This window comes from Chionomys nivalis, chromosome 4, assembly GCF_950005125.1.
Source record: "Chionomys nivalis chromosome 4, mChiNiv1.1, whole genome shotgun sequence".
NCBI classification, from domain to species: domain Eukaryota; kingdom Metazoa; phylum Chordata; class Mammalia; order Rodentia; family Cricetidae; genus Chionomys; species Chionomys nivalis.
The window spans coordinates 101,976,322-101,996,398 of NC_080089.1; the positions used below are offsets into that span (position 1 = coordinate 101,976,322).

The 20,077-nt window shown below is 36.8% G+C and overlaps 1 protein-coding gene and 1 pseudogene across 5 annotated transcripts in view; one reads left to right on the forward strand and one right to left on the reverse strand.

Annotated features, from left to right (window-relative positions):
* Nucleotides 1–20,077, reverse strand: part of Atp2c1 (ATPase secretory pathway Ca2+ transporting 1) — a 118,048-nt gene that overhangs the window by 17,807 nt on the left and 80,164 nt on the right. For all 5 annotated transcript variants that reach the window (XM_057768611.1, XM_057768616.1, XM_057768615.1 and 2 more), the window contains 8 exons: nucleotides 16,816–16,940; nucleotides 15,968–16,065; nucleotides 10,494–10,589; nucleotides 10,319–10,408; nucleotides 7,825–7,929; nucleotides 4,710–4,866; nucleotides 2,960–3,130; nucleotides 1,840–1,937 (listed from right to left, as the gene is read on the reverse strand). In XM_057768611.1, coding sequence (XP_057624594.1) covers nucleotides 1,840–1,937; nucleotides 2,960–3,130; nucleotides 4,710–4,866; nucleotides 7,825–7,929; nucleotides 10,319–10,408; nucleotides 10,494–10,589; nucleotides 15,968–16,065; nucleotides 16,816–16,940 — 940 coding nt within the window. The remainder of the gene's footprint in view (nucleotides 1–1,839; nucleotides 1,938–2,959; nucleotides 3,131–4,709; nucleotides 4,867–7,824; nucleotides 7,930–10,318; nucleotides 10,409–10,493; nucleotides 10,590–15,967; nucleotides 16,066–16,815; nucleotides 16,941–20,077) is intronic.
* Nucleotides 11,860–12,184, forward strand: LOC130873715 (NADH dehydrogenase [ubiquinone] iron-sulfur protein 5-like; annotated as a pseudogene).

Consider the following 20,077-nt stretch of genomic DNA (forward strand, 5'->3'; position numbering starts at 1 on the left):
AGCACATTTTATTATTAATGGCAACAGATAGCTAAAACTGCTAACCAAATAAATGCCAGGTAAGTACTTGTTCTGAAGGACATATAAATACATACACTCAAATATTAACAATATGGAAAAACAATGCTGCCGAACTCTCATGAGGCCAACTTCCTATGTGTCTTGTATACGTGATAACCAGATTCTAGAAGCCTTCCACAAAGCAGACTTGGATAATAAAATTAATTTTATTTAAGGGAAACTGGCTTATAGAAGTTACTATGTTATACAAAACAGCACTATTCTTCATTTTCTATAAATTCCTACAAAAAGCATTATAATCAAAGATTAAAAAGCATTTCAATGCCAAACAACCAGCCTTTTCAAGGTGCTGAACAAACGAATACCATGCATAATAAAATCAAACGTGACCACTGTAATATACATAAAATTAAACTCAAAATGATCACTGGACAAAGAAAAAAGAAGGAAGGAAGGAAGGAAGGAAGGAAGGAAGGAAGGAAGGAAGGAAGGAAGGAAGGAAGGAAGGAAGGAAGGAAACCCAAACTATAAGACTTCTAAGAGAAAACACTCTAACTATAGTTTAGATTGATCTCCTAAAAAAGAAATAATAAGCATGATCCATGAAAGTAAAGATTAATAAGCTAGACTTTATCAAGTTAAATAGTTCTCTGTAGCCACACTGGAAAAAACAAAAAAGGCTGAAAAGGGCTATAATACACTTAAAAAACAAAACCAAAAACAAAACTCTGAACTAAATAAGAAAAAAACATAATTTGTAAAAATATTCAGAAGATGTAAATGCCATAATATGTTAAAAAATATTTACCATGAGAAGTTTTTGAGAGAATGCAAAGGAAAAACCACAATAAAGTCTTCCTAGACCCCATGAGTTGAGCACTCACAAGGCGATGGGACTAAAGATGGGAGCACACCCACATGCTACACAAAGCTTCAAATGGATGCTGTCCTGTCACCCAACCTCAGTGAAGTCCTTAGGAAGCCGTATGATCCTTCAAGCATTTACACAACTTTCACAAAGAAACTGACACACACAGCTTTATTCACTCACAGCAAATACTGAGCCGGCCCAACTGTCATTGAACTAAAAAGATACAGTGCACCCATTCAGTCAAACACTGCTCAGCAGTTTAAGTTGGGGAAAGAAAAGGAGTAGCGTACAGTAAGACACACAGCAACACAGCCAAGTGACATCTCCAAGGCATTGTGGGAAAGAATCAAATTCAAAAGCTTCATACTACATGGTCTTATTCTTGTAGAATTCAATAAAAGATGACACTATAGGAACAGAAAGTGAATCACTGCTGCCAAGCTCTAGGCCAAGGGGAGCAGATGACTGTAAGAGGTCAGGGAAGCACTGAGGTGGGAGGAAACTGCTCTCCATCCTAACGGGGAAAGACTCTGTAAGACACCACGAATCAGTCCAAACGCACAACTATGGACCAGAAGAGGTGTGGTTTACTGTCTGCCAACAATACCTCATTTTTAAAAAAGCACAAACTCAAGCTAAAATAAAAAGACAACTAAAGTATAAGTAGCAGTACCTCTCCATCTTCTACCTCACACATACAAGTCCTAGATTACCACAGTACTCTCCTCAGAGGAAATTCAGTTTTTATCAGAGTTAATGATTTTATAACATTTTCATAATGATCTCATCACAAATAATAATATGGTTTATTTCAAGGAAATTTCATTTCAGAATCTGGACCAGCAAATTTGGTGGGCATGTCTCATTTGTAAGTGAGCAGTTTCCCCGAGACAGTAGCAATATCTGAGGTTGAATAAGGGTTTCAGTATTTCCTCGTGCAGGCTCACCTTTGGTACTATCTGTGAAAGCTGCTGGACTTCCATGGTATCTACTTCTTCTCCAGACACTGACTGGGAAGTTTTAGAATACAATCCCAGACGACTAGCTAAAGTAAAAGGTAACAAAAAAGTATAAATTTCTTTGCTTGAAAAGTTAGTAAAATTATGCTTATTAGACATTTTTTATTTACTTATTAAAGATAAAAAGTGTATCAAGGAATCATAAGACAAACAACTGGTAAGACAAAACTATCTGAAATTTATAGTGAGTCTGAAATTACTGCATGTGTATTTTATTTTTACTTAAATTTAAGAATAAAGAATTGTCCCTACGTGAGCAAAACCTAAAAATTAAAACTATACTAATCAGTTTCTGCTCAGCAGCTCAATTTCAATGACAATCAGAATGTACTAAAAGCAAAGCAACTGAAGCCAGAAAAACTGGTGGCAGATTTAGTTGCACGCAGTCATGTAGCTGCACAGAAATGAAAAGACATGCTGAAAAACGACTCTCCCAGTATCATGACTCTCGTGATCCTTTTTCAGTAACAAAGTTGACACTTTAGTCCAGACCTATCACAAATTAATAAAATCAGAATGAACAGACTTGGCAAATGCTGAATGAATGCTTTACGGGCACCAAGGCCAAGACTCTGCACTTCCGCTTCTTCCACCTTACATTGCTGAAGGTAACTGCAACTAACGTTCAAACCATACAAGTACATCTCTGATGAGAAAAAAGAAGTACACAAAGCTATGTCCTCTTAGTATTTATGCTCCAGTCTGCTTTGAAAGTTTTACTGAAATTAAAAAGAAAAACTTCAACTCAACTTTCCGTTCACATCCCTCAACTAGTGTTTTAAACCTGTGAGCAAGTGGATTATAAAGTTAAAAGTCAGCTACCTTTCTGTGAATAAATACACAAATGATTTCATGAACTAGTCATGTGTTTTTAATATTCTTCTAAAACTCAAATCCTGTGTACCTGTAATCTTTTTTTAAATCTGAGCAAAAACAACTAAGTTATTATATAATTATAATATCATATAAACATATTTCCTAGCTAATGTTCATAAAACTATACACTGCAGTATTTTATGAAAACCAAAATGCAGCAGCTCAGTTATACCGATTGCAATTGCAGTCTCCTGTGAATCTCCAGTGATCATTTTGATGGAGACCCCTGAGGCAATAAGTGTTGTGACCGCTTCTTTCACACCAGTTCTAGGAGGATCGATGATTCCTACCAGGCCAAGGAAGGTCAGTTGTCCCAATTCCGGACCAGAAGCCAGGGCAAGGACTTAGGAAATAATAAAATACAAAACCAGAAAGTATTGGCTGTGAAAGCATTAAACTTAGCTGATAATAATCACATACGGCTATAATGTCATTTGAAGTTACTGCCTATTATTTACATTTCAAATTTATCACATTATGGTTCAATAGTTCTGGATATAGGGTTGCTTTTAAGCTATTTAGAAATTAAAAGGGATAAAACCAAAGAACTACTAAGCATATAAGACAAATGAAAAAGAATTATAACATTCTTTCCTAACAACCATATGGAGCTACTCTCCAAAGAAACTACAACCTCTATAGAAAATACATTCATTATTTAGGGGCAAAGAGAGGTTATCAAGTCAAATTTAAACAAACAGACTCCTTTGAAGAAAGCTTTTAACATATCTTCATCTGAGAAAGCTTTATTAATTATACACTGCCTGTATATACACAATTTCATACATGCTGAACACTAGAAAGAAAATTTCATCTATAAAGTAGTATTAACACCATTAATACCAATAAAGTCTGTTTTCACTGCCTCCAAACATTAACAAACATTTCTTGCTCATAATTTAGGTCTTTAAGAGCTCAAAACTATCATATCATTATGTTTAGCTTTCTGTCATCATTGGGCAACAAGATATAACAAAGTCAGGCTCATTTCCCAAATATCACTCTGTTTACTCTCAGAATTCTGGGTCTTCTGGTCACTACCCTTATAAATCAAAAGGCTATACCTCCATCGGGGAGATGATTAGACCAAACACTTACTAACAAGCATCCACAAAGGCACACTAAACCTAAATGTCTCTGAGGGAGCCTGTGAAGTCCCAAAAGGGACAAAGGAGTACTTATTCCTACTCAAGCAAAAACTATGGACGACTGAAAAATCAAAGCTAAAGGCAAACCACTTCTGTTTGAGTGGTAGACAAAACCCACAAAGGTTTTTTTACTCTGAAGGGGAAGCGATTCCAGGCAACTTCTGATGTTAGGATAGAGGCAGAAGTCAATACAAGGACATGAAGATTATCAGTTTGCAGGCTCCCAAATCCTGAGAAGGGCAGCACAAATCAGACACAAAAACATTAACAATTCTTCAGCGAAATGGCCCAACAGATAAAGGCACTTGCTATAGACCCTATCAACCTGAGTTTCACTCCTGAACTCACACAGTAAGTATAAAACAGATTTATGTGTTATCTATTGTGCCGCCTCCTGCCTCTCTCTCTCTCTCTCTCTCTCTCTCTCTCTCTCTCTCTCTCTCTCTCTCTCTCTCTCTCTCTCTCTCTCTCTCTCCCTCTAAATAAAAGTAACAAATCCATAGAAGATAAACTTCTTGAAAGTAAAATCTCAATCCTGAGATTGAACAAAGAACACTGCAGATCCACAGAAACTCAAGAGTTCATACTTTGCTATATTCTTGACTTTCCACATCTGAGGGCCAGTTCCCCAATTATAAGAACATGACATCTCAGCAATTTCAATGGTTCTGAGACTTTAGAACTGGACTGCTCAGAAGTGAAGTGGGAATTCAACCGCAATTAAAAGAAGGCCCTTTTTTCCCCAGAACAGTGAGTATGCTGAAACAGCCTTACCTCTGAGTCCCGCAGAGCCCATCCGTGCCTTCTCTTGTTGATACAGATCTCTCTGCTGCTGGGTAAGTGCCAAAGTCTGCCCTTTGTTGTTATATGTAGTACAATACTTAATCACCTGTTCATAAGCACCCTTCATAAAACAAATCTCTGGTCTGTCCTATAAAGAAAAACATACAAAGTTTATATTCACATTGTATATATATCCTACATGAATCCAAAAAGAGACCTCAATCTCTCATAATCCTTCACAAAGTAAGTCATTCGAACATAATTCTTTGAGTGGCATTTAAACTCTGAAGATCACTAATGCATGTGGGAGCATAATCTAAAAATAAATAAATAAATGAATAAATAAATAAATACATAAATGAATAAATATTTCTGTGGTACCGTACCTCGCACCTTACAGTATAAGCAATGTTTTACTGCACCTCAATTTGCGTACAGTGAGATTTAGGAGACTGTTCTTCACCATGCAGCAAGGAAATGAAGAAGATCTAGTATCAGTCTGGGGGTAATGTTTCAGATTCTTTACAAATGACTGTTTACATATCTCTATCTATGGCTATCTACCTATGATGCTTCTGTAATGTTCATAATGACAGATTTCTTCCATTTATCATAATAGAAGTAAAATTTAGACTAGTATATACAAGGCCCTAAATTTAATCCCCAAATGGGAAAAACAAATACAAAATAATCCCTAGAACCTTCTACTGAAACCTGTAGTCTCTACCTGCCTGTTTCATTTTAGGCACTTCTCGAGCAAGGCAAACTAATTTACAATTCTTTCAGCTGTCTTCTTTGTTTTTCACCTCTGAATATTTAATACACTTATATTGCGACTCCTCTGTTAACAATTTTACACACTGTCTGCTAGGCAGTGGTGGCACACACCTTTAATCCCAGTGCCCAGTGTTGTAGCACAAAGCACCAAGGAGCCAGATTAGCCCTAACACCTCTCACCTCTTCTCTTCACATGGCATTGCCTCCTATTTAAAACATCTCTGGAAGCTTTACAAATGCTTTCTCCAAGTATCTCATCACTCTTCAACATAAGGGAGCATCTCTTCTTGATTATAGACCTTGTTTTTATCTCCTTACTCTAGCCTCCATTTAACATAGTTTACTGCAGCAGGGGAGGATATTTCACTATCAAACCTAAAATCTTTCCGCTTTGAAAATATTTCAAGCATTATCTGGTAAAATTTCATTTCTTTCTTCTTCTTTTTTTGTTTTGTTTGGCTATTTATTTTTTCAAGACAGGTTTCTCTATGTAGCCTTTTTGCTGCCTCAACTTACAGATCCATCTCGCTCTGTCTCCTGAGTGCTGGGATTCAAAGTGTGAGCAGCAAGCCTGGCACAATCATATTTCATGTCCTCTTTATGCTATTCCCATTATTACATGTGGTCTCAACCTCCAAAACTTAATCTCCACATCTTATCTTCTCTACAACTACTTCTCTCTGTCTACTTCTCAGAGTCCTTACTTAACTAGAGCCTCTACTTAAGCATTTTTGTCATTTCTCATGGTCTTTACGAATCTCCTTCAGCATGTGCACTACCTTTGCTTCTCTGAACCTTAGCCTGCTCGTTCAACCTGCATCTTTATACTAACATTTCCCTGGTTACCAGAAAGAAAATTCGCCTATCAATTTACGCTCACACTAAAAAACTAGTAGCTGCCTGGGCACTGTTAAAACTGATCAGCTGGCAGACCTTGCCGCAGGGGGCAGGGGAAGCCCAAGAGTAGCGAGGCTTTTGTCCTTGTTATTGAAAAGAACAGGGAGCTTTTCCAGAACTCTCCACTATTCTGAGGGAACAAGGGTGGGGCAGAGCCTGGCTGCACATACTCAGAGAGTGCAATTGGAGCCTAGGAATTTGTTCTTTATAGTGACTTCCCTTGCTCAGCTTTCAGTGTTAAGCTTGCTAGCACACCACCCCCTGTATTCCTCAGATCTCCTATATTCCACAAGGATAAAGGAATACTGAAGGTCTAAAGAGGCAGAAAAGGCATTTGGGGAAGAAAGGTTCCTACTGGTTCTTCTTATAGACCTCAACCTTCCCTCCCAGTATTTGTCTGTCTTAGTACTTGCCTTTAAAAGTACTTATGGATTTTTATCTTTTTATTCCAGAGATTGAGAAAATATATTCTTATTGTCATATTCAAAAGACACTTCTAAAAACAAACTAATTGAGCCATTCTAATTGTTTTTAAATTAGTAAGTTTGTCCAATCTATGGCAGGCTGACGTCCCCTCTACATCTACTTTACTGAGTCTCATTTGTGTGTTTAGGTTTTGTATGTTAAATCCATTAGTTGCTTTCATCTTGCAGCAAGTCTTTAAGTTGAAAAATGACAAGAATCACACAATTAGTGGTGTTATCTATTATAAGACACTCCTTCAGTGAAGAGCAGTCCACCAACATAAAAACAGCAGAGACCTATAATGAACTATCAGTGAGAAGAAAATCAGATCAAGAGACCTGATGTCAAAGTCCTCCATACCTAAGACCGGGCTACAAAACACTTAAGCAGGTGGCTTACAAACAACACTAAATATTTCAATATAGAAATTTTATAAAGAAGACTGCCACAGTAAAGAAGAATATAATAAAGACTTAAGAACACTGCTGATTCCTATGCTTTAAGGCAGTAGTTCTTAAGTTTCCTAATGCTGTGACCCTTTAGTTCCTCATGCTGTGCTGATGCCAATCATAAAATTATTTTTGCTGCTGATTCATAACTGTAATTTTTCTACTGTTATGAATCGTAACGTAAGTATCTGTGTTTTTCCGATGGTCTTAAGCAACCCCTATAAAAGGGTTGTTCAACCCCCGCAAAGACCGTGACTCAGAGATTGAGAACCACTGCTCTTAGGCTACAGGATTTATTGATGCCGTAATTCACTAAAATTAATGTAGACCCCTTCCCCAAAAAATGTCATCTAAGCTGAAACAGATGTGCTTTTATTATTTTATTATTTTGAAAGCCTCACCCTATATCCCAGGCTTGTCTGGAACACACTGTGTAACTGATCTCAAACTTGTAGCAATCCTGCCTCAGCCTCCTAATTGCTAGAATTGTGTATAAATATTTTTAAAGAGAGCGATACCTGCTGAGTTCGGTGTACACACTTAACAGCCATCCATTTCTGCTCAGAACTAAAAGGGTATTCAGTTTTTCTGATATAATCCTGTTGCAGTCCATCAAGACCCATCTATAAGAACAAAATAAAAAAATTAATTCTAATCAACATGTGCTGTTTTTCCCTTTAACACACAATGTAAAGAACCTATGATATGGTGAGTTAAGATAATTGGTTACTCTTCCAGTTTTATTTATATGGACTGCATTTTCTTAAAGAGAGCATACAATTACAACATGAAATCCCGCATGTATAGATAGAATACTAGACTATATGTACACCAAGCCTTTATATATTAATCTCTCTACCAGACCAAAATATGAAAGAAAACAAGATACAAATAAAAGCGCCTGACTAATCCTGAAGATGAACTTTGCCAATCAAGAAAAGTTTCTTATTTAACTTCACTTATTAGCAATGGAGATCTTTCTTGCCTGTTGCTATCATCTTCATTCTAATCCTTTAGGTCACGGTTTTGTAATAGTTTCCTCCAGATTGAAACATTGAGTCCTTAAGCAGGAAGGTAAACAAATCAAAATTGCTTTGAGTCCTCAAACTGACCAGATTCACTAGACTAAATAATGAAGATTACTGAGAACTACTCTCAAATAAGCCAAGCTTCAAAGGAAATTCTGACACCAGACTCTGTGCCTGGAATAGGAAGAAGTTCAGATCAGAGTGGCTTGGAAAGGACCCAGACTGTTCAGCTGCCTGCAGGCTGTGCAGCATACTCCAAGTTCCTAGCTGTTGTGAACTATCACCCGTGCTCGGGTGGGCTCCGATGATGTACCAGTCCTTGAGTCACTTCTGTTCCTATAAGTAACTCATCACCCATATTCCTGTGAGCAACCCCAATAAAACTCATTGGTTCACTAAGTTGGACTTTGGTAGTATCTATAGTTTGGTCTGTTGTGGGTTCCCTATCTGGAGTGAAGACATGTACTGTGTGTTCATGTATGCACGCGCATGCATGTACATTTGCACATTTGTGTGTTATATCTCTACGAAGTTTTGTTACACAACAATACCACTATAACTAGTAACTACTAATGTCATGCATTTGTTCTCACTAATCCCTTTTGAAACCTTTGCCTCTTATTCCAAATATCTAACTGTATTTTAGAACTAGTCAAAAGTCCATGCTATTAACTTCTGTTTTCTTCAGAAATATGGTCAGAGTTCTCTTGGTATTCACATAACCACCAAAATACAGCCTATTTAATAATTTCCCTATTTATTCGAACATCATTCATTCCTTCCATCTTAGTCAGCTGATTGGCGTGACTCCATACCTATTTCTTCCCTCCGTCATGCTTTCATTTTAGCTCCTTCTAGCTATCCTCACTAAACCCTTTCTGTCCTTTAAAGTCAAGCCTCCAGCTCTGAACTTTCACTGTTCAAGATAGGTAGAGGTAGCTAGGTAGGTAGAGAGGAATGTATGGAGACAGACAGACATAGATAGATACGGCTGTGTTCAGTACTTTAGGTTTAAATATCTTGCCCTGCCTGTTCTTTGTTCCTGGAATGTCAGTATTAATGCCTCTAGAAAGAAGCTAGTAGCTTGGTAAACAGAAACAAGGGAAACAGCTATCACCTGCATCATATTTTATTAATCTTCCAAAAGCTATACATTACTTTTAGTTGTAAGGCCAAATGATGGAGAAATATAGGTTTCAAAAGAGAAAACATACATATTTTAAAACTCGTGGGCAGAGTTGGAGTGCTTACCTGGTATATAGAAGGCCCTGGATTTGATCTCTATTATATGTATTAAAATGAACAAATGAATGACTAAATAAATCTAGTGATGATCTTCTGAATGAAAACCTAGAATAACCTGCAACAGTATAATGGTTCTCATTCCCAGTAATCTCACATAGAAAGATACTGTTTCATTCAAATTTCGGTGTTTTCTCAAACTGTTCTTAAAAGTGGGAAAGGCTGCTTTAGTTATGTAAATACCAGGTTTCTTGCTGAAAGAAATGTAAATATAGGATGTAGGCTCAATCTGAATGGAACACAGGAACAATACCTCCTCTCCCAAACACAGATTTCAACAACATACATCTTGAGAAATGGAAAAGGAAGCAAACCTTGGAAGGGAAAAAATTGACTTCTACCTTTTACTAATGTAAAGGTACAAAAGTATTTCAGAATAACATCGTTTATTCACTCACGTACAAGTATTTAACAGCAACTACACACACTTTTAAAGCTTTTCACATACAGACCTCACGACTACAAACAATCCAACACTGGCCATCAGTTTGCGCCTTGCAGTGAGGAATAAGTTATACTGAAACTGTTCTAGTCTCTATGTTGAACTGATCCCCAATGCCAGTTAAAAAAGTGGAAAAATGAGTCTTACTGGACATTTAAAAACACAGTATGATGAATCTGAAAGGCCCCACATTCTGCTAACAGGATAATATCCCACATGCCAAAGACATTAAACACATACCTTCATTGCAAGAGCAATTAAGGCTCCTTCAGTTGGCTTTCCCATCAGAGTGTTGTTCCTAATTACAGCATCATTGCACACACAGCCCGCCTAAAAGAAATGCATATGGACTATAAATCCATCACTCTGGCTGAAGTCATTATGAACTAAGTTAACTTCTTGACTATATTTTTACCTCAACAATTCTGCTAACAGCTGGGTTATAGAATCCATGAACAACATCGCCATCAACAATTACTTCACCAAACTGATTATAGCCGACTCCAGTAACCTAAGGATTAATAACACACACAGTATAGTAGTAAGGCTTAATGGCAGCCAAAGAACAGCCTGAGATACACTCATGCCATTTTCTAGTCATGCTGTTGGTAATACAAATCCTTATAATAAATCTAAAACACAATTTAATATTAGAAGAACAGAAATTCTATTTAGGGTACTAATTAACCTAAAAAGATATTTTTGCCTGCTCAATAATACATTATAAAAAGACAAGAAAACCATGGACAACATCTCTACATAACTGGGCTTAAATTAAATTTATATAACAGTACACTACAGCTTGCAAAAAACAAAACAAAACAAAACAAAAAAACAAAAAACCTCAAACCCACTATTACCACATCCAGCCTCTCACACAGACCCAGGATCAGGTAATAATTGAAGCTTGGTTTCCAGGCAAACAGTCTAACAGTCTTAGGGGCAGTGAAGGACTCATCCTGGAACTGACAGACTGCTCTGAAAGCACAGTACATGGCCATATTAAAATTTAAACAAGCCAAGTATCCCAAGTGGCTAGAGTCTAGGTAAAACAACTATCATAATAAAAATAATAAAGTTTAAAGAAATAATTAAAATTATTAATGTCTAATATAAAATGATAGACTCTGAAGAGAAACTACTACCCTGTCATCCATACACAAGCACAGGTGCTGCAGGATAATCCCTCTTTTGCTGTGACTATGTGTTGCTCTCATTGGTTGATAAGAAGAAGACTAGGCGGGAACCCCAATCGAAGATGTAGGGAAAAAGAAAGGCAGAATCGAGAGAAATGTGACCCAGCTCCATTTACAGATGGTGCTTCAACAGGGCCAGAATTTCCACATAATACATAACAAAGCTTAAAAAAGGGTTCTAAACACACAAAAACAGAGCCAAGAGTAACTTCATAGTTCATGTCTCTCATTGGCGGTCGCAGTACAGAACTGTGTCCCTTGGCCACAGCTGGCCCTGTTGAAGCACCACATGTAAATGGAGCTGGAGCTTTTCTTTTGTTCCGACTGCCCAGTCCCAAATACTCACACAGAAGCTTACATTAATTACAGAATGTTTGGTCTATTGCTCAGGCTTATTACTAATTAGCTCTTAGAACTTAAATTAACCTATTTCTGTTAATCCATTCTTTGCCACGTGGTTTTGTGGCTTTACTTGTTCTCTAGTAGGTAAAAAAAATGGGTCAATGAAACTCATTTAAAGGTATAATGTATGGGCTGTCGTGATCTGCGCCCAGAGAGCCTACAAGGGCACTTCTGTGGTGCGTCATGCCTTTCTTTGATGTACAGAAAAAGTTGGGCATTAGCCTCGATCGCCACTTCGCATTCCAAAGTGTTGAGCAGCCCTTCAAGATTCCCTCCCAATGCCATGCTTTCTAAAAAGAGTGGATAGAGTGTGCACATGGCATCGGTGCTACCCGGGCTAAAAAAGAGTGCAAGATAGAATTTGAAGATTTCGAAGAATGTTATCTTCGCTATAAAATGATGAAGCGCCTGGGTGAAATCAGACGACAGCGGGATAAGCTAGTTGGGCCAGGAGGGGAAATACACACCTCCACCTCACCACATGGGCCAGGAGGAACCCAGGCCCTGAGCAGAGCAGGTGGATGCTGCTTTTCATGCTGTTTTCTGCTGGGAGAAAGTCTAATGAAAACTGCTTCATCGAGTATATAAAAATAAAGAATTAGTTGACCTCAAACAAAACAAAACAAAAGGTATAATGTATAATTAAAAATACAGATTAATAGTCATGTATAATATATAACAATATAATAGTCATCTGTAATTGTAAAATTACAGTCATGTTAGCTATGTTTTCAAGTTAGCATACAGACATATTTAGAGATGGTCTCCAAATACTTCAAAGATGTACCGAATATGGCACTTAATATATTTAATAATTAAGGATTTTCATTACAGTGAGACATCTACTTTTGGCAGCAACAATCTACAACAACAAAAAAAAGATGATGGACATCAAAGAAATTGTATGGTGTTTATTTTCTTTATGGCAAAAGCTAGCCATGTGGGCAAAGAAACTGTCCTTGCCTCAATTTGCTGACAGTATGCTGTCCAAATTGGATAAGCAGGACACAAAAGAAAGTGACTGCCAAACTTTGACAAAACAAGATATCCAATAAAGGCAGATTCAGATGAAAGAAAACCCATAAACTGTTTACAGTGTGTTTTAAAATATATGTAGGCTTGAGAAAGAAAAGAAAAAGGATAAAGTCCAAGAGAGAATGAGAGAGAGAGAGAGAGAGAGAGAGAGAGAGAGAGAGAGAGAGAGAGAGAGAGAGAGAGGGAGGGAATAGTTGGGTGTGGTGGCTCACACCTTTAATCCCATCACTTGGGAGGCAGAAACAGGCAGATCTCCATTAGTTCAAAGCACAGCCTGGCCTACAGTGTGAGATCCATGATAGCCAAGATACACAGAGAAACCCTGTCTCAAAAAACCAAAAATTAAAAAATAAAAATGAAAGAAATAGAGTAAAAAAAACAAAAAAAGATATGTAAAGATAAAAATTACAAAAAGAGTGCAGTATGTATATTATTGTGTTTTCATTGAACTTTTTTGACTGTGAATGAGCTAACTACAGAGAGACATTTCATTGTAGGGGCTGCTAAGCTAACTCAAAACATGCATTTTAAAGGTATCTTGACTTCAAAATTTCAGTCTAAGGATGTGTTACTTCGGAAAGAAGTTCTGCTTTAGTTTCCACAGAGGAGAGAAAGCTGTGGATTCCTTACCAGCTAATACAGTTTGATAAAACAAGACACCCAGAAGCAATGGTAGCCCACATTTAGAACAGCTTCAGGACTGCTGGCTGAGATGAACCAAACACACAAGATACCCATGAAGGACCTAATTAACAGTGCCCCCAATCAGAAGGAAGTAGTCTAGAGAACTATGCCCAAATTCCTAAATATTGTTTATAAATATTTGTTTTCATTTCAAGGGGTTGACTATAAATAGTTGATGGTCACAGTCAATTTCTTAAAAAAAAAAAATAAGGGAGGATATGATATAGGTCAAGACTTTGCATTGGTATGGATTTTGGTTTATTGATACAAATTTAAGGTGAATATTGTTGTATGTATATTTCTGCTCTTGTTTAAGGTATTAGGTTTATACAGTCATTTAAAAATGCAATGTATAATTAAGAAATACAGATTAATAGTCACCTAAAATAATCAAAATTTTAGTCATGTTAGTTAGATTTTCTAGATATTCAGAGATATATTTCAGTAAGATAACATTCAAACCTTTAAAAGACCTACAGCATATGGGATTTAAAATATTTTAAGAACTTAAGACTTCTCAAGAATGAGACATGTCTGCTCCTCATGTGAGCAGTGAGGTTGATGGGCATTGAAGAAACTCATTATGGAATTAGACTTCAATGTGACAAGGGTAGTCATTTGAGCAAGAAACTTTTCTTACCTGGACTGCTTAATGGTATGCTGTATAAACTAGACATACAGGACCCTCAGAAAAATGACTGCTGAACGTGCCTAAAGAAGGTGAGACAGCCCTTCAGGGCTCTTGCTTCAAGATAGAATCTGCCAGACATTCCTCAGGATGTAGAAGAAAGTGACTGACAAACTGCCAATATAGGCGAAACAGTAAGAAGGAGTCTTTCAAATTTCCTGCTTCATGGAAATGTCTGCCAGAAACTATGAGCCTGTAGGCTGAAGGTGGATGCCCCAATGTTACAAAAGAAATTTGGGCAGTAAGATGTTTCTATCAATTCTAGAATTTTGGAAGCTGCTTACAATGCTCTTCTTGTTTACTTAGATAATATTATATCCTTTTGGGATCTTTGATGGAGTTGAAGACAGATAATTATAGATTTCCTTGTTTACATGACACAGTAAGTTATGGTAGAAAGTAAATTAGGTACAAGAATTTGGACACACCAAGATAGAATAGATATGGAGTATTTTCTCTGAATTTGTCAAATGCAAATGGACTAGATATTGTTGATGTATTTATTGCCTGTATATATTGTATAGTTACTATACTTATTGTATATTTTTATATTAATTATACCCTTCTTTCTTATTTTAGACAGAAAGGGAAACTAGTGGCATTTCACTTGTATTTTAATAAATAAAACTTGCCTGAGGATCAAAAAAGTAAAATAGTCACAATGGCCAGCCTTATAGACCAGGCAGCAATGACATGCATCTTTAATCCCAGTAGCCACACTAGTTGCCATAGAAACTGAGAAGTGCATGCCTTTCAATCCCAGTGGTGCACACCTTTAATCCCAGAACTAGGGAGAATTATAAAAGGGGAGGAGACAGTTCTCAGACACAGTCTCATTCTACAATTCCTGGAGAAAGGATCACCATTTTGGACTAAGGTCAAGGTAAGAGTCAGTGGCTATTTTGCTTTTCAGATCTTCTGGTTGAACTCCAATTTCTCTCTGAGTTTTTATTAATTGTGCTATACAACACAGCTCCTGCTCTTAACAACTCATCGTCTAGTAGGAAGTAGGGAAGGAATTTTCAGTTGGGATAAAGACTGGAATACATTTGCAGCACACAGCCAGTTCTCAGTGTTCAGCAAGGGTTACCTTAAGAGTGGGGAGAATCAATACCAAAGAAAAAGAGACATTCAGGTATTTTACATAGTGCACCAGCAACAAAGGTCATGGGGGAAATTTTGTCAAATAGAAATATGAAGCTAGTATGTTTCATGTACCATAGACAAGGGGGATTAGCTAAGGCTGGAAAAGGAAGGAAAAGGCCACGCGGAGCCTTAAGAGCCACAGTTCAGAATCCTCTGCACAATGGAGACAATTGGGGTGAGGGGTCTGCAATTCTACCAAAGGCTCTCAAAGTTCACAGAGTATGAGGAACAAAAATAAAATAAATACAGGAAGTCAAAAGGATCCATCAGAAAGCCAGATGAAGCCGGGCGGTGGTGGCACACGCCTTTAATCCCAGCACTTGGGAGACAGAGGCAGGCGGATCTCTGTGAGTTCGAGGCCAGCCTGGTCTACAAGAGCTAGTTCCAGGACAGGAACCAAAGCTACAGAGAAACCCTGTCTCGAAAAACTAAAAAAAAAAAAAAAAAAAAAGAAAGTCAGATGAAAAACATGAAACATAGTCTAGAGAAGCTGGCTAAAAAAAGAGAAATTTAGAAGGTCGAAACTGGCAGGACTTGGTGATGAGTTGGATGGAGGACAATTTAAAGGATGCAGAGAGATTCAAGTTTCTAAACTGTACACGCAACATGAAACAAGCGATAAAATCACATGTAAAGAAAAGAGATTTTGAAGATAAGAACACCGGAATTGGTAAGCATTTTAAACACTACGTTTCTTTAAAAGGGTAGACACTTTTTTAAAAAGAAAAACCTCAGTACCTCAGCATGCAGACCATCTGAAGTAAATATGTGAGTAACAGTCATTTCATTCTTCGTCAATGTTCCAGTTTTATCTGAACAAATCACATTGCAGCAGCCTAAAAATAAATCACTGGGTGTCACCACGAGAATCAGAGAAAAATATATTAACTTAGAAAAGAAACAATACACCTGGAAACAGTGTTCTAGTACTCTGAATTCCCAAGTCATCAGGTATTATAATTTCTTACATTGTGTTTGCTTCATCATAAGGTAAACTTTCTGAAGGTAAAAACAAAATTTAGATATTTACTTTTTCTTAGTTCCTAGAAACCTATTTCATACTGGTTTGGTCAATGACTTTCAGAATTATTTTATAGGTAGTTTAGAAGATTCTGACATGTAAACCCACATAATTTCTTCAGTCAGAGTTTTTCAAGGTATTATAAACAAAAAATTGAAATTAAAAGAGTTTGGATAGCTAAACTGCTTTTAAAAGAAGTTTTATAATATTTTGAGAATAAAGTTGTCCAATCAATATAACCAAGATATACTTATTGTTCTTACTATAAACAAGGTCAACCTAAGCAGGAAATTGAGTTCTATAACAATCAACTATTAAAAAAAAATCTTCTATTAATTTTGCTCTAGGACTTCATTTTCAATATGGATATCAAAAATATGATCTAAGCATTAACACATTCCATAATGCATAAAGATTCCTCTTGAGAAATGAATTTTTAATTGCCTATTTTGGTTGTTAAAACTGCCCATCACTGCTTGGCCCCAATATCATTATAATGTTCCTAACAGAGAAACTGTAAGGTTCTGTGACTCGGCCGTGTGCACTGACACCGCACAGCACTTACCCAGCGTTTCAACAATAGGCAGTTTCTTCACGATAGCCCTTTTCTTCACCATTCTCATAACACCGAGAGCTAGTGTCACTGTGACCACAATAGGCAAACCTTCAGGAATTGCTGCTACAGCCAAACTATACACAATGAATACACAGTATTAAAACTGAGGTTGACTAACATCACAACAATAATTCCTAGTCCTACTTCCTAACATTAACATTACGTTCTACTTCTGTAATCACAATTTACATTATTCATCCTTTGTTTAGATGTTGATTACAAAGGCTGAAAGGAAGCAGTATTTACAAAACTACTCGGCAGACTGAGCATCCTGAAGGGTTAAACACATGCACACCTTCTACCTCTCATCTGAGCAATGGTGAAATGAAATCCTTTGCTCTTGTGCTTCCACTATGCCTTACTGTACCAAAAATATTTTTTAAAGCACATCATGATTTATAATCCACATCTAACAAGGCTTCTCAATCTTTTGCTCTTTAGTCATTTTACAAATGGCATACAGAAAAATAGGTTATGAATAACTTCATTAGAATTTTTAAATCTTAATCCAAAACTATTCCTTGCTTTTTTGACAGTCTATATGCTTCTGGGTACAGTGGACTGTTCAACTGCAATTAAAGAAGTAAAAACATTCTAAAAACACATTCCTAACAGATTCTAACTTACAATCCTGGTTCTTCTTTGATGGTCTTGGTGTTTTGTGTGTTTGCTTGGGTTTTGGGGTTGCTTTTTACTTTTTGTAAGACAGTGTCTCATTACCCTGGACTAGCCGCAAATTCATGATCCTCCTGCCTCAGCTGGGTAGCAGACATGATCCACCAAACCAAACCAGATACTTTTGCAGTTGTTTTATCAGCAAGCAGCACTTCTAAAAATAATGAGGTCTCTTAACTTGGTGGAAAAGGAAAATCATATTTTAGGTAATTGTGAAATATTTCTGTTTAGATTTTGAAACATCAATTATCAATTATAGTAGTAATTTTCCCATTTCTTCATAACATTTCTTTGTAATCACCTTTATACTCAAGACATTTCTCCACTTCCATATAAACAGTATGAAGTGAACAAAAATGAGCACTAAATATGAAAGAATGTCATATTGTTTTGGTAAAAAAGGGATGGTCTCGATTCTTATTGGAGACATTACATCAAAGAAATCTTTGCTGCAAAAATAACCAGGAGAAAGGGCCTTTTTCATTTTACCCTTAGAAACACAAAACTCACTCATCAAGTCGGGAATTTAGAGCCCTGATAATTCAATTACACGGTTAACTTCATGCATTTTGACAGTCCAAAGAAATTCTATCTGGTTTCCTGTATTCTCTTTTGTCTGGTAACTGTCTATTTTCCTCTTTGCCATTACAGTGCAAAACACAGAATTTTCACTTTTGTTTAATGAAGGCTTCAAATATTTAGGGGACTCAAAAACAAGCAAACAAAACAAAAACAACTTGCAAACCTATAAAGACCATCTCTAAGATTTCTTTTATTCTTTCCTATCTGGTAATGGGATATACTAATCAAAAACCCTAAAGGATTGTAAAATAATAATGGTTTATTACTATAACAATCTTCCACTTTCAGGCCATCCCATCATTCTACTTTTTTACATCAGTCATTGTTGGTACATAAAAAAATCACTGCTGCCGGGCGGTGGTGGCGCACGCCTTTAATCCCAGCACTTGGGAGGCAGAGGCAGGCGGATCTCTGTGAGTTCGAGAACAGCCTGGTCTACAAGAGCTAGTTCCAGGACAGGCTCCAAAACCACAGAGAAACCCTGTCTCGAAAAACAAAAAAACAAAACAAAACAAAAAAAAATCATTGCTAAATTAATTCTTAAAGTAATAAAAGCAAAATGTTTACAGAAATGAGAAAAATTAGATCACTAAAGTTTTCATCATCAATCATATATTTATACTTGAGTCCAATGGAATGACAGTTTTTATCCAATTAATTTTTTTTTATTTTTGGAATGTTGACATATCCTGAAGAAATAATAAAAGCAATACTGTGAATCCTTATGAACAGAATGACTTAAAAGAAAAAATATTAAAGAACTTAACTTTCCCTATCATATGCTAACAGTATCTCAAACACATTCCCCATTTTTATTTTTATTTCATATTTCACGAGCCACACACAGGGAGACACATTTTTTAAAAGGAGAGTATCAGCTTGGGCTCTAGCTCCTTTACTATGTCACAAATACCTTCAAGAGACGCTATCTCCCTGCTTATTCCTTAGAATATACTCAAGTTCTTCTTTGGAGATACTGATTTTTGCTTTATTTTAATATTTGAAGTTTTCCATCCTGATCTACTATACAGAGATGCTACTCAGACTTTCTTTTCCTTAAGCTGACTAGGTAAGTTCTATTCTTACATACCCACACATCATTTCTCCCTTTTCTTCCCTTCACAAATATCCTGAGCATCTGCTATTTATAAGTGACTGAACAAATACTTGGGCTAGGCATTAACCTACAGACTTATAATCACTTTCCTTTGTTGTTGACACTGTCCCACCAGCTTACAATGTAACCTGATGTTGCTATAGATGAAAAGTGAACAAATGTTTCCCTTTCTTCAGCTGATTAACTTTCTAATGCTGTTTCCCTAATGACCTGATATGAGGTATTGTCTAATTGATGCTTGGCCACACCACTGATAATAAAAGAGATCACTAGCAATCTTTCTCTGGTCTAAGAAAATCGTAAGTATCTCATAAGAAGTCACAGTTATGTAATATCCAGATACAGTGATTCTTTTAGCTACACCTGTATCTTTGCAAGCACTATGAGGTAAATGTGGCTAACTGTAACTCAGTGTAATGCCGAACTCGGAACCTTCATGACTGTGTGCCTGAGTGAACGGCCCACTCTGCTGCAGGAACACCCTGAACTGGCCCTGCTGTCTTAAGGACACAGATACAGGATGGGGTCTGTGAAAACCCCAGTTAAAACATTTAGTGCATCTTGTAGTGGGGATCCACAGATAATGAGAAGTCGGAAGACAACCCAACTGTACTTCGTTTGTAGATGGCTTGTGTTCCTACAGTCTTCTCCGTCTAGCTGGGTATATGATCAATTCATTCAGTCTCACGGACCCAGGGTGCACTTTACCCTGCGCGCTTTGTCCTGCAAAGGTTTCCTGCACGGTTTTCTCTTACTTCTCCTTTAGAAATAATATTCCCTGAAATTGTTCTACTCTGCTTTTATCTCATTATAGGTTATTATTATCTTTTTCATGGT